General features: G+C 46.5%; 1 protein-coding gene across 2 annotated transcripts in view; it reads left to right on the forward strand.

The window, feature by feature from the left end:
* The window catches only part of Trank1 (tetratricopeptide repeat and ankyrin repeat containing 1), an 83111-nt gene extending 68090 nt beyond the window's left edge, over window positions 1-15021 (forward strand). For both annotated transcript variants that reach the window (XM_029481802.1, XM_021172715.2), the window contains exons 16-22: window positions 2307-2395; window positions 5546-5649; window positions 5747-5879; window positions 9204-9349; window positions 9982-13031; window positions 13793-13891; window positions 14291-15021. In XM_029481802.1, the coding sequence (XP_029337662.1) occupies window positions 2307-2395; window positions 5546-5649; window positions 5747-5879; window positions 9204-9349; window positions 9982-13031; window positions 13793-13891; window positions 14291-14391 (3722 nt within the window). In that variant the 3' untranslated portion in view covers window positions 14392-15021. The remainder of the gene's footprint in view (window positions 1-2306; window positions 2396-5545; window positions 5650-5746; window positions 5880-9203; window positions 9350-9981; window positions 13032-13792; window positions 13892-14290) is intronic.
* The last annotated feature ends 37 nt before the right edge of the window (window positions 15022-15058 follow it).

Consider the following 15058-nt stretch of genomic DNA (forward strand, 5'->3'; position numbering starts at 1 on the left):
CGTTTAACAAATTGTATCTTATATCTTGGGTATCCTAAGTTTTTGGGCTAATATCCACTTATCAGTGAGTACATATTGTGTGAGTTCCTTTGTGACAGGTCTGATTTTCTCAACATGGGCTTTTCCCTGCTCACTAAAAGGAAAAGGGGTAGTTTGGTGTAGCATATAATTTCCAATTTATTCTGTAACTCATATTCCCTTTAATTCCCAGATATGGTTTGGTACCACTGGAAGATATGATTAAGATAGGTAGTTTATTTACAACATTAAATATTCAAGAATGACAGTGTCTTTTGTATGGCGACAGTGGGAGCACAAGAGCAAGGTTAGTCTTAATCACAAGCTATGGTTGTACACAGTAAGCTCTCCCAGAGCATCTGTCTCTCCAGGACAGTGAGTGAGGGCTGAGTGGTGATGATACATTTTGGCTTGGTGTGGAGTTTTACTGTGGGAATAAAATCCACCCAGAACAGAGAGCCAATATTTGTGGCTGCAAAGCCCTTGCTGTGTTATGCTCCAGAACACTATCGGGAGGGACAGAGCAGGGACAGAGCAGGCTGTGCAGCTCCGCCTGGGTTTGCCCCTTCTGAGACTATCGGAAGGAAGCAGGGACAGAGCAGGCTGTGCAGCTCCGCCTGGCTTTGCCCCTTCTGAGCACGGTTGCCTGGCTTCCCTAGTTGGTAGCTTTTAGTCTCGGCATCTCTGCTCCCATTATCTTTGATCTGGCTTGCTGTCATTGTCTTGGCATTCACCACATCTCTGGTACTTCATGAGCTGTGCATTGCTGCTCATTGCTGGTGACATTCTGAGGGCCATGGATGGAGAGAGCTGGTGCAGTTACAGGAAGGTTTGTATGGAACAGGAGGACAAACAGATGGTTACAGTAGTATGTGCCCACCCTCAGGAATGTGTTAGATTGTCTACAGCTATGAGGACAATATCGGCAGCTAAAGCAAAAGATGGGTTTTGTTCAGCTTGGAATTTTTAAGCTTCACATTGGTACACACAGCTGATACACTTCAGTAGAAACTATATTTTGAATTTTTGTCTTTTCTTCAGCTAGCAATAAGTGAGTACAAGGCTGGTCAGTGGCAGTGAGCCATAGCTGCCGGGCATCCACACACACACACACACACACAACAGTGAATGGCCAGAACCCCACAGTGTGCTAGTTTGCTAAGCCAAGCACTATTCAATTTATGGTATTTCCAGTTTAGTATGGGGTTTATTGAGATGTAACTCCAACAGAATCCAAATATCATATGTATTGTAAGATCCTGTTACCTTGAATCTGGGAGCTTGCTAAGAACTAGTTAGCTGTCTCTTGTGAGNCTATGCCGGGGCCTAGCAAACACAGAAGTGGATGCTCACAGTCAGCTATTGGATGGATCACAGGGCTCCCAATGGAGGAGCTAGAGAAAGCACCCAAGGAGCTAAAGGGATCTGCAACCCTATAGTTGGAACAACATTATGAACTAACCAGTACCCCCAGAGCTCATGTCTCTAGCTGCATATGTATCAGAAGATGGCCTAGTCGGCCATCAGTGGAAAGAGAGGCCCATTGGACTTGCCAACTTTATATGCCCCAGTACAGGGGAACGCCAAGAAGTGGGAGTGGGTGAGTAGGGGGGTGGGGGGGAGGGTATGGGGGACTTTTGGGATAGCATTGGAAATGTAAATGAAGAAAATACCTAATTAAAAAAAAAGAACTAGTTGGCTTTGAATTTTCAAGGAGGAATTAATAATCACTGTCTTCTACTTCATAGCTACAGACAAAGAAAATAGACCAGAATTTAAAAGGCAAATTATGTCCTTTTCTCACTTCTACCTCCTCCTTATGAAACCTACACTGGCCCATTTTGGTGCTAAAACACATGTTGATGAGGTCTAGACTGTAAGCATGAGCGCCAAAAGAAGTCACTTTCTCACATCTCTAGTCGATACAAGGCGTGGTCAAGGAGTGGGCTGGGTTAGTTCCTTCTGAGGCCACTCTTGGACTTCCAGACGAGCAACACCTTCTCACTGTGTCCTCACATGGTCGTTGCTCTGTGTGGTGCACGTATGTGTGTGTGTGTGTGTGTGTGTGTGTGTGTGTATCCTTATCTCTTCCAAGGATACCAGTGAGATTGGATTAAGGATCACTCTAAAGGTTTCATCAAATAGCCCCTGTCTCCAAATAAAGCCTTGTTTTGCAGCAGTAGAGATAAAGAATTCAATGAATATGGGAGGATACAGTTTAGGTCAATCAGGTATAAGTCAATGACTACTGCCTGGAGAAACAAACTGGCTTTTCACTTTCATTGTAGACTTTGATGATAGCATGTTTGTTAAGACCTCAACTCCTTACGAATGGATCATACAAGGAGACTATTATGCCAAGCACCAGTGCTGGAAGGTAAGGAGCTGGGCCAGACACCAAGGGTGAGGGATGTCTGTGGTCCTTGGCAGAGCTCATGGGAAGGTTTCCCACTATCACACTGGTGACTAGGACACCGTGAGGATGGCAGTGATTCTGTCACTTCTTCTGAGTTTGTCCTGACAGGAGAAGAGCTCCCTGCACCCTTCCCTCGCCAGTCAGTGCAGACATGGGCAGTTCTTCGTTTTAGCTAGTTGCTGGACACACTGATAGGTAGGTAGAGTATCAAGGCCTGTCCCCTGCCAAGGATCTCTCCTATTTTTATTTCCTTGCTTGATTTTTGCAGCTCAACAAAACCATCAGAGGCCCAATCTTATTTTACTTCTTCCCTTTGTCTGTGCAGCCTGTTAGAGTGTTCCCCTTTGTATCTGTAAGTGGCTGCTTCAGCACCATCCCACACAGGAATGAAGGCAGGCACTTACTTCTTTAGGATCTCTCTTTAGATCATATTTCTCCCGGTTAGTACTAGGTCACATGCCCCCATCTCTGCAAAGTCATCTGAGAGTACACTCCTGCCTGACAGCTTCAGCCCTTTATGGAGAGTAGATCTTTCCATCTGGGAAGAAAGGAAGGAGGATTCTGTGGGTAGCAACACCACCACAAACAGATCCCTAAGAGATCACACCTCCTGGAACTGACTGCCTGGGTACCTGGATACCTGGGTGACTGGGTATATTCATGTCTGCAGCTGAAAGCAGCTGGGCTGGGTTTAACAGATGGCTGTCTTGACTTCTGTGCCCCATATGTGATGTCCAGCTTCTCAAGTGTCACAGAAAGATGCCCACAGTTTTGCTTCTATGACTAATAGACACTGTGAGTCAGTGGTTTCTTTCTCTGTGGGGCTCATTCTGTTGCCTAGCAACCCTCATTATTTGATTCGATAAAGTTAGGCCTGAGTGAAGGAACTAGGCAGTGGTAAAGAGCCTGGAACTGCAATTCAGAACTGATTAAAGCCATGCCATGAGGTGTCTGCGGTCTCACATACCTGGGAGACAGAGCTCTTCAAGTTTCCTTAGCCTTGATTCCTAGAAGAGTTTTGTCTGCGGTGATGACAGGGGAAATGGTTTACATGCACAGAAAAGAATACATATCTGGGTTTCTCAGTCACCTGCTGCTGCATAACAAATACCTCCTATCCGAATTGAAATCACAAGAAATTTGTGCTGCTCCCAGTTCTAAGGGCTGGCAGTTTGAATCAGCTGAATAGCTTCTGGGCTCACCTGGAGAATTCATATGTCCACACTCAGCTTCCATTCAGTTGTGTTGTTCTGTTTCTAGTGATTGGCTGATTATGGGGGCCGGGGGTGGGGGCAGGGGCGGTCACTGGATTCTTGGAAAACTTGTCTCTGATCCTTGAGCAGGTCAGTCTGGGTTAGTTCATATGATACCAGGGTTCAAAGAAGTATGTCAGTCCCTGGAGGCCTTTTCTTAGAATTAGCCCTGTGCCCCTTTTGCTGAATTCTCATTGGACACAATAAACTGATAAGTCACAGCCTACACTGAAGGACAAGGAGACAGGCAGACTCATGACTGCAGGAGTAGAAGCAGCAAAGGTGTAGACAAAGGCGTGTGGCAGAGGTGAGAGGTGGGAGCGTGCTGGGGCATGAGGTAAAGAAACAGAACCATGCTGTTATAGATTTGCTGTGTATGGAAAGTCATTTTCAAACTATGTAATATTTAGCCCTAGAAATTGATAGAAGTATGGAACATTTGGCTGCTGTAAAACCAAAATATTTTTAGTCAGGGTGGAGGGAGGCAGCAGGGAGGGATCTGCAAGGCAAGCTGGGCAGCAGCAGCTGGAATGTGAAGCCTCACCTTTCGTTCCTTTCAGAACATCGTTGATGTTACCCATATGTGTTGTCCATGGGATTCCAATTATTTATCCCTTAAAAAAATACCTTTTGAATGTTTGAATCTAAAATTTTTTTAGGGGAGCCGGCACAGATGAGAATGTTATAAAAAGCCTTCTCCTCGCCTGACTTTATTTTGACCCCGCTAAAGGACTTCAGGACTCAGGTGGCTTATTGAGTTTTTGGCTGCATGTCAATGAATGTGTCAGAACCACCATGCAAGATCATTCATCCAACAAATACTTGTTGAGCTATGGGCCAGACGTTCTATTTAGACCCTAAGAATATGATGGCGAGCAACAGTGCACTATAGACAAGTGCACAATTCAGTATTGCAGGTGTCATAGAAGAGAACAAGCTGTCCCCAGAGCCACCTGTTCTGGACACGGGAGGTCAGGGAAGCCTTCTTTCAGAAAGGGGATCTTGAGACTGTTAGAATAAATGAAGTGAATTAGGCAGAGAAAGGAAGTGGGAGCCTTTCAGTTAGAACAGTGCATGCAAAGGCCCTAGCTGGGAAGGAGGGTGGTACAGAGGTCATTCTGTCTGAGTCACCAGAAAGCGTCACTCAGTGCCTCCTGCATCAACACCACGACCTACTGCCAAGTGCAGTGGGAGCCCACTGCTTCTCTAGCTCCTGCTTTGAGACAGTGCGAGCACTCCTGATTCTGAAGAGCAGCTTTCTGCTGGCCAGGATTTGAATTATGCTTGGAGACCCTTTGACACCCTTTTGCACATCTCATAGTCAGAGGTTTGTGAACACAGATCTGCATGCTCCAAGGATCTGGATATGCTCTGATTGTCATCTCTACTGTATTTTTATAACACCATGTCTACACTGCTGTCTACTAGCACACAGGTGCCACTGTAGTTAGCAATTATGTCAAAGCCCAGAATAGCCACTGGGTGACTTTGGACCCATTGCTCCATGGCTCTGACTGAAGTTGCTACTACATACAATGAGGAGGGTACATCCCCTGCGTGTGGCTATTGGAAGATTAAACAAAGTTGGTGTTGTGGTGACCTATAGATACATGTTGTATCCACCTTTTCATGGCTACTGGCTATTTCCTAATGAAACCTTTGGGTTGAGTTAGCTGGTCCCACAGCTGGGCTGTCTTTGGAGATGTGTCTCTTTAAATTACCTGCACCTTCCTGCTTTCCCTGTCAGATTGGGCTGGGCCAGGCACAGAGCTCTGTTCATAGGAACACAATGCATGTATTAACTCAGTTCTATTAACTCTGTTACCTTGCTGGGAATCAAACCTTTGACCTGTTCTAGGTGGCAGCTAAGTGTTACCAGAAAGGAGATGCATTAGAGAAGGAGAAGCTGGCCCTGGCCCACTACACTGCCCTGAATATGAAATCCAAGAAATTCAGCCCCAAGTAAGTGTCTCAGGATTGGTTCAGATGCTCTCTGACGAGAGCAGCAGGTTGAATATACTAGCCACATTTCATGACAATTCTGGTTTCTTTTCCCCAGGGAGAAGGAGCTGCAATATTTGGAACTGGCTAAGACTTACTTGGAGTGCAATGAACCAAAGCTATCTCTTAAGTGTTTGAGCTACGCTAAGGAGTTCCAGCTCTCTGCCCAGTTGTGTGAGAGGCTGGGAAAGGTATGGCCCCACCCAAGGGCACTGCTTGAAGAATGGGGCTTCATCTGGGCAAATGGGGTGGTGCTCAGCCTCTGCTTGTGCCAGGAAGAAGAGACTGGTCCTGTGATCTGTGATTGTTCTTTTTCCACTTGCTCATGAGAGAGGGGGTGCGTGTCTGTATTCATCCACATCTGGGTTATTATTCAAGGCCTGAAGTCAGCCACAGGGAGGCCAAGTTGCAGACCCAAGCCAGATGGATGTTAGGATATTTTTGCTTTCTCTTTGCATATGTTCATAGTCTGTAGTCAGCTTGAGTAAGTAGCCTGGTGTTTACAGGGAGTTTTTGTGTATGTGTGCGTGTGTTCATAGTAATTATCTAGATCATCACTGTCTAATCCAGCAGCCATGGGCAACTACTTGATATAAAATTAGTTAAGAGGAAATAAAGTTAAAAGTTTGACCCCAGTGTCACCAGTCATGTGTGAATGCTCATCATTACAAAATGGAATCATTAGCTGGGTAGTGGTGGCACACGCCTTTAATCCCAGCACTTGGGAGACAAAGGCAGGCGGATTTTTGAGTTCAAGGCTAGCCTGGTCTACAGAGTGAGTTCCAGGACAGCCAGGACTATACAGAGAAACCCTGTCTGGAACCCACCCCCCCCAAAAAAAAGAGAGAAAAAACAAACAACCAAAAAACCAAAAATGGTATTATTGCTCAGAGCTCTGTTGGGCAGAGCCTCTAGTCTGGACATAGCTTCTCAGAGGTTGGCAAGCTGGCAGTGGGCCACAAGCTGGCAGTGGAATGATTGTTTGTGGCAGGGTTAAAACAGGAGAAAAAAAATAAGTTAGAGATTGTTCACAGCTGCATCACACTGCTATGACTCCAAGTGGCCGTCATAGTCTCAGCAGTTTCTCTGTTTCTTTTTCCATTGGTGTATGTGTATGTGTGTTTGTGTGCACCCAAAGCTGATGTTGGGAATCATCTTCCATTCCTCTTTCACCTTTACTCACTGAGGCAAGGTCAGCGAATCCAACCCAGAGCTCACGGGTATGGCCAGTCTTGCCAGCTAGCTTGTTTTGGGGGATTCCCTGTCTTCACTTTGAAGCCACTCCTCTCGCCAGACATTTGATTGGGTTCTGGTGATCAGAACTCTGGTCCTCAGGCTTGTATAGGTACTTTAACTACCGTGCCAGCTCCCCAGCCCAGCTATTCCTTGTCAGTATACCAGTTGTGGTCAAGTAGGAATGTAAAATGGTCTGGGAGTTGGAAAAACTGTGATAGAAAGCATGGGGCTGTGAGCTGTTGAGTCATCTCCCCAGATTTCCTACCCTCCATTTGGAACTCGGATTTTTGTGTCGGTGTGTCTAGGATCTCTAGTGTACCCTGGGAATTGAAGTCAGAGTTGGGGATGGGGAATGAGACCTTCTGAGAAGTTCAAGGTGTGGGCCCCAGGTCAGTGTTTGAGAAGGGGATCAGGCCCTCCCAATGCTGCAGTCCTGGCTCCATGGTTGTTATGGGTATGACTTGCATGAGATGGGGCAGATGGGATAGAGTAGGCATTTATTGGGAACAGGCATCCTACCTTCTAGGAAGTGAGATCGTTCCTAGGCTCTTCAATGTCTTTAGTCTGCCCTGCCATCTTCGCTGCTACCATCCTGAACCCTAATAAGAGGCTACAAGATACAGGTTTGCCTATCGCTTCCCCCTTTGGCCTCCCAGTCTCTGCCATGGGAAAGGAGCGGGTTATACCTTGTCTCTTAACCTTGCTTCAGCTTCACCTTCTCACCCTGCTAAAGATTACACAGTGGTGTCTTTTGTACACGTGTTGTAAGCTTGTCTAAGTGCCACCTTGTTCTGTGCTGTTGCTCTCCCATCGTTTCGCTTGTGTTAAGCTCTGGCTGTGTCTCCACCACAGTAACATTTCAGAGTGAGTGATCTATGTTTTACTACCCCAGTTTTCCAGTGAGCAAAGTCCAGGCTGCCCACTAAGGCCTGGCTGCCACATACAACGCTGGTGTAGCGTGACTCAGTCTTGCTGGACACATTTGTGTTGTGTCGCTATGAGTGGCCTGCTGCCCTGGGGTCTTGGGATACTGTTACCTCATTTTACTAGGTATGAATGATCACCTTCCTGTTCAGAATGGCCATGCCACTATTCGTGTAAAGATTCTGCATTCCCTGTGTCCTTGGCAGTGTTTAATAGATTCAACTTTTTCAAGCTCATAGATGTTGCTTGCTCACTGGGGATCTAATTTGTACTCCTCTGACTGTCACCGAAGCTGGGCAGCTTCACGTCAGCTGGTCACATCCCCACTGTAAATTACAGATGGAGCCTGCCTTTTTAAAATTATGCAGTTTAAAAAGTCTTTACTTTGTGGTTACAGGAATTCCTTTTATGTTCTAGACTTACAATTCTTATATGGCAGCTTCTAGTCAGATGTGGCTACTTAAGATTAGTTAAAATTAAATAAAATTTAAAATTCAGTTTTTAGGTTACAGTACCCCATATATCAAGGTTGCTATTCAGATTTAGCTAGTGGCCAGCAGATAGGATCCCACAATAGTGAAATACATCTGCTCTCACAGAGTTGTTGGACAGTGCTACAGTTCTTGTCTCCCTTGCCTCCTCCCTCTCCTCCCTCTTTTCCTTCATTTCCAATGCTAGGAATCGAACCCAAGGCCTCACACAAATTTTAAGCAAGTGCTCTATCACTGAACTTCATTCAAAGTTCTTAAAACTGTTTTTTTCTTAGCTTTATTTCATGATACTTTTGAACAGCTTTGAAGTCATAAAATTCATCAGCTTTTCCCCTAAGATTTTTATCTTTAGCTTTTGTTGGAAACATTTTTACTTACACAGATATCTTCATATATTTTTCTTCAATAGTTTTCATATCTAAACCTTTAAGCCTTTTCATTTTTTTATGTTTATGAGTGTTTTGGCTGCACGTATGTATGTTTACTGAATGTTTATTGAGAAGGCTGGAAAAGGATATTGGATTCCCTGGGACTGGAGGTAAAGATGGTTATGAACTGCCATGTAGGTGCTGGGAATTGAATTTGCAAGACAAGTAAGGGCTGTAAACTGCTGAGCCATCTCTCTAGCTTCTGTCTTTACATCTGTAGTCCACCTGTACCTTATCTTTGTATAAGATATGACGTTGGGATTTAGCTTGTTCCTTTATTTTAAACGGAATTTGTTTTTATATTATCTATACTATAGTCACTCTAACTGGATTCTAAGAAATAGACATATAATCATGTTTATTATTTATGTATTACTGTTTTAAAGATTAAAGAAATTAGAATACTTTAAATAAAAGTAACATTTTACTGTTCTAGATAAGAGACGCTGCCTATTTCTATAAGCGAAGCCAGTGCTTCCAAGATGCTTTCAGATGCTTTGAGCAGATTCAGGAATTTGATCTTGCACTCAGAATGTACTGCCAAGAGGAGCTTTTTGAGGAAGCTGCTATTGCAGTGGAAAAGTAGGTGGTTTTATTCTCTTGCATCTGCCTGCCTTCTTCTCCCTCTTCCAGGGGATGGCTTGCCATGGTAGTTACTCTGCTGATTCTGAAGTGGCCTGACCACGTCATTCTCTCTCAGTTGAGAGGACGCTTCAGTGCAGTCTCAGAGCTCCTTGAGAGTGACCCTGCCTCTCAGCCTCTTGAGCTCTGACCCATCATCACAGAGATGGCTGTAGATGAAGGATGTGTCCCGGTGTGTTTTAATAGGATATACTGACTCTAGTCAGTGGAGTGAGAGCTTTATCTGTTATTTGTGTAACATGATTCCAGTCACATACATACCTAGCAAAAGAGAAGAACTGTAAGCCAGATAAAAACAAAGACGGCTGCAGCCACCAGTGTGTCCCTTTTCAAAATCACAGTCATGTTTGCCAAAGCTCAGTACCCAAAGTATTGTTATGTTTTGACTTTCCAGTATGCATAAATTTTGCCTGGACAATGAAGCATTTCCAGAAATGTCTGAATGGCAGACAGGTTTAGGTCTTTTCACCAGTATTGCTCATGGGGCCCTATTTAAGGAGCTTTGTATTGGTTTGGGGGACTTTCCTACTTTGGTGACAGCAGGCTGGCATGTGTGCTCTCTGTCTTTACAGGTATGAAGAAATGCTGAAGAACAAGACCTTTCCCATCCCCAAGCTCTCCTATTCTGCCAGTCAGTTTTACCTGGAAGCTGCTGCAAAGTACCTGAGTGCAAATAAGAGCAAGGAAATGATGGCCGTCCTCTCCAAGCTCGACGTAGAGGACCAGCTGGTGTTCCTTAAGTCACGGAAATGCCTAGCAGAAGCGGCAGAATTGCTCAACAGGGAGGGCCGGAGGGAAGAGGCTGCCCTATTGATGAAGCAACATGGCTGCCTTCTGGAGGCTGCCAGGCTCACTGCCAACAAGGATTTTCAGGCCTCATGCCTCCTGGGGGTTGCCCGCTTCAATGTGGCCAGAGATTCTGACATAGAACACACAAAGGCTATTCTGAGAGAAGCACTCGATCTCTGCTATCAAACCAACCAGCTGGCTGGCATCGCAGAGGCCCAGTTCCTGCTAGGGATTATCCTGAGAGACTTTCAGAAGCTTAGAGATGCCTTCATCAAGTTTGACATGCTCAACCACTCAGCTGGAATGGTAGAAGCTCTCTATGAAGCAGCCAGCCTGTGTGAGTCTGAGTATCAGAAGGTCCTGGCACTGGCTCCTGGGGGCTTGGAAGTCCTTCTCAATCTGGTCAGGGCCCTTAAAAACGTGACCAACAATGCTGAGAAGGAAATGGTCAAATCTTGCTTTGAGTTCTTTGGAATTTTTCAGGTGGATGCCAAATATTGCCAGATAGCCCAGAATGACCCTGGGCCCATATTAAGAATAATTTTAGACCTGGATTTGACCTTGAGTGAGAAGAAAACAAAGGATCATTTCTTAATAGTGACTGATCAAGTGAAATTAGCCCTGAATAAGCACCTTTTGGGCAGACTGTGTCAGATCACACAGGTCCTGCTCGGGAAGGCCTACCCAGGAATCTGCATGAGATTTATTGTGGGTTTGAAATGTGAGGATGAGCAGTGTGAAGATTTCCATAGGCCCCTCAGGCGCTGTGAGGCCAAGTGCATGGTTCAGTCAAAAATGCACCTGGTTGCAATCAACGGGTTGCTTCTGGAGGCCAAAAAAGTGTTCCCTAATGTCTTAGCTGAAGATCTTGAAGAAATGGATTATATTTTGTCTCCAGATACATATGGCCTTTGCAAATCCTTCCTAAACCTCCTCTTCCCTAGGCATTTCCACCAGAGAGTGCTGTCAGAAAACCCCATGGCCTGTAAAGAAATCCTCAAGCCAAATTACAAGTCCTTTCGCTCCTTCCGGTATGCCTTGAAAGAGTACATCCATGACCTGTTTCAGAAAGAGAGTGCACACAGTCGCAGGGAGTCCACAGACCTGTGGCTGAGTGCCATGCAGGCCTTCCTTCTGTCCTCCAGCTACCCAGAGGAGTTTGAGAAGCTGCTCCAACAGGAGGAGGACAGTTACAACCGGGAGCTGAAAGTGCTCGAGTCTGACAGAGAGGACAGAGGCAGGGGTCGAGGCAGCAGAGTGAAAGGCATAGAAGGGAAGTTTGGCATGTTGGTGCCCAACAGGGAAGATGAGAACGTGGAGAAGTCCTATCTGTGCTTCATCCGGCTGCTGGAGAGTTCCATGGACCAGCTCTATGTTTGCAGGAACCCTGGAGACTACAAGAGGCTCTTCTTCCGCTTCATGAATGTTCTCATCAAGAGGTGCAAAGCGCCGCTGGTCCCCAGCATTATCAATACAGTGGTGCTGCTGGAACTGCAGTTTGTGCACTGTGGGGTGGTACTGACCCGCCTCTGGAAGAATGCTGTCCTGTGCCTCCCCAAGAGCTACATCGCACTCTTGCACTTCTGGGAGTTTCTGTACGGCAAGAAGGACCGGGAATCTGGGGAGGTGTTCTCCATCATCCAAGAGTACAAGCCAAAGGATGTGACCAGAGCTATCCGGGACTTCCGGTTCCACCTGTCCTACCTTGTCAAGGTGCTGTGTGGCTACGAGAATATGAACTTCAATGTCCTGCTTGACTCCTTCAGCGAGATAGACTATGTGATATCGGGGGAGGCAGAGCGGACACTGGTATTGTGTTTGGTGATGCTGGTGAATGCTGAGGAAGTCCTGCAGCCCTTCTGCAAGCCGCTTCTGTTCCGCCACTTCCGGGAGATCCAGACAAGGCTGCAGCTGATGAGCATGGACTGGCCAGACCAGGTGCCCAAGAGGCTGCTGAAGGTGGTGCAGCGGGTGCTGGTGGCAGCCAGTGTGAAGTCTGTGGCTGAGGCGCTGCAGGACCTGCTCTTCGAACGAGACGAAGAGTACCTGGTGGATTGCCACTGGCGGTGGGACAGTGTGCATACCAAAGGCACTGTGGTCCGTGGCCTCTGCCATGAGGAGGTCAGACTGAACCGCCTGCTCTGTACGGGCCCCATGGACCAGTTTGCTGACTCAGAGTGGGATTTTGGTGAAGATGAGACTCATGAATTAGATGAGTTGGCCCAGGAAGACCGAGATAATTTTCTGGCTGCCATCCTTTCCCAGAAGCAGCGAAAGGCCTTGATCCAGCGCAAGCTGCGCAGAGCCTGCCTAGTGGTGTCTCTGTGCATCCGCTGGAGGAGGTGGATCCAGACAGAGCACAGCAGAGAGGATAGGGAGGTCAGACCTGGGAACTTCAAAAGGGCCGATGTAGACAGGACCCAGTGCGACCTGTGTGGAGTGAAGTTTACCCGCAGCCCCGAAAGCTACTTTAGTCCTGGCAAAGCATTTGAGGGAGCAGCCACAGAGGCTGTGATGATTTCCAGGGCTGAACTGGAAGGGAGGGAATGCCGAGAGAGAATCAGTGAGTCTTATGAGCAGCACATTCGCCTGGAAGGCCACCGGAGGCAGCAAGCAGCCTACCAGAAATACTTGGATTTTTTCCATGAAAAGGTAGACCCCATCATTGAAGAAGGCAAAGTGGTGGTGCAGGGCATTGAGCAGAGCGTCTGGATCCGTAGTCACCTGGGCTCCAAGGAGCAGAGCCACATGCTGCAGAGGAAGGTGCAGGAGCACATTAGGAGGGTTTCAGATCTGGTGGAGGAGCTCTACAGGCGGAAGGCCTGGGCTGAAGGTGAGAGCCAGAGGGGGACTGGTCCAGGCACTGGTGAGCTTGTACCTAAGAGGCTCAGTTACAACTGACTTAGGTAGGGTGGGATGTTAGTATTAGCAGAAAGACAAGAAAAGGCTGTTCACAGATCCCAGCAATATCTCATTGTTGAGACTATCGCCAGTTAAATATTTGTGATTATTGTGAGTGATGATGGTTTCTCTGGGTGCTACAGATGAGAAACTAGTTTGTTAGCTAATGCTATCGAGAAGATACAGGCAGAAATTTTAAAGTTGTGAGAAAACTCTTTGAGGTGCCTTTTTGTTATTCATTCAGTGATTCCTTGAGCACCAACAAGATGCTGAGCCCTAAGGTAGGAACTGAGAGTATATAGATCTCTTCTTAGGATGGCCCCTGACTCACTTTAGTGGTGAGTGCTCTCATCTGCTCTTACAATCAGGTTTTCCCCTTGCTTCTTTATTGGCCATTTCTTACCAGCATTGTAAACTAAGCATAACGTTAACAAAATTACACTGAAAATATTCTGTAATCCAGACACTTTCCCAGGTTCCGGCTTGATGATCTTTTGAATAGAAGTTTCCAGAAAGCTTTGCTTTTGGCAATTGGCAGACCCACAGCTGTGGCACTGGGCTATCATTTAAAGTACCTTGTGCTTGTGGTGGCAGAAGGAAGCTTTGGGATGTCGTGATCTTGGCCTAGTGCTTGATGCTCTAGTGCCTGAAGCCATTTCTTTGCTTAGAGCATTTGTTGTTTGGTTTCTGTAGCAGAGGAGGTGATGACTCGGCAGGTCAAAATTCTGACCCTGTCAGTCAAGAACGCACAGGAGTGGCTGAAGAAGACAGAGCTCCGCTTAAAAGATGAAGGTAAGGCCTGATCTCTAGGACAGGTGACACCTTGGCTCCTGTGATTCTTAGTACTACTGGGTTCCAGGTGAGTATCAGGTGGATTTACCAATGATGTCAGGAGTATCTGCCAGACTCTCAGTGATAGACTTTCTCTGTCAGATGAAGGCCATTATTACAGGCTTGTGCTAGTTGCGTATGAATTGTCATAGATGTTCAGTTGTTGTGCAGACTTAGCACAGTAACTCCCAAGGACAGTACTCAACAGAAAGTTCCATTCCCTACCACCCTGGCAGGAAGCTTCATTTCTTTAACTTAAAACAATGATTGCAGAGAAATCAGGTGTAGCAGGATGTTAAGCTGTGGTAGAACAGGAAACTGCCTTTTCACTTGGATTTTGCTGTTTTGCTTCCTCACTAGGTACTGTTCAGGAGGAAGAGTATGAAAATGACGTGGAAGACTTTGGTGAGCTCCGCCCTAGAAAGCGGGCCCAGAAATGTGGGAAGCAGAGAAAGCACTAATGTGTTTTACACATCTGTTGCCTCCCAGACCTTCAGACCATTCCATCCTCTCTTAAACTTCTGAATGCTGGCTGGTGCAGAAGAGAAATATAATGTGAATTAGTGTTAAAAAGGGACAGCCACCTTTGCTGTCCGTTGTCACTATTGCCCAGTTAGAGGTGGCATAGGGTCAGAGTGCTCCTCTTGCAGGGACCTCTAGTTTTCCAAGTTGAGGTCTAACAGCAACACTGCTCCACAGACACCACACATGTCCAGTATGGTGGGAGGTAGTTGAAAGGAGTGCTGGGACTTCTCTGCCCCAAGCCAGGCTCCTGGGCTCATAACCACTGTAGCAGGGGAGTAGGCATTTAAGATTGGCAGCTTGGAGTGCCCCTGCTCCAGGTTAGGAAATCCCTCTGTGGATCCCACATCTCTTGACACACTGCTGTAAAACAGCAAGCAGAGTCAAGGCTGTCTGTGCCCAGAGTACATTAGGGCCTTGCCATAAGCAACCCCTGAGTCCAGGCTCCCTTTTGGTTGTCTGCGTGGCTACTGTGGTATATTTTCCTGTTGTCTATGGCGACTTTTCTGCCCTCCTCTTCTCTTCTCTTCTCTTCTCTTCTCTTCTCTTCTCTTCTCTTCTCTTCTCTTCTCTTCTCTTCTCTTCTCTTCTCTTCTCTTCTCTTCT

This window comes from Mus caroli, chromosome 9, assembly GCF_900094665.2.
Source record: "Mus caroli chromosome 9, CAROLI_EIJ_v1.1, whole genome shotgun sequence".
NCBI lineage: Eukaryota > Metazoa > Chordata > Mammalia > Rodentia > Muridae > Mus > Mus caroli.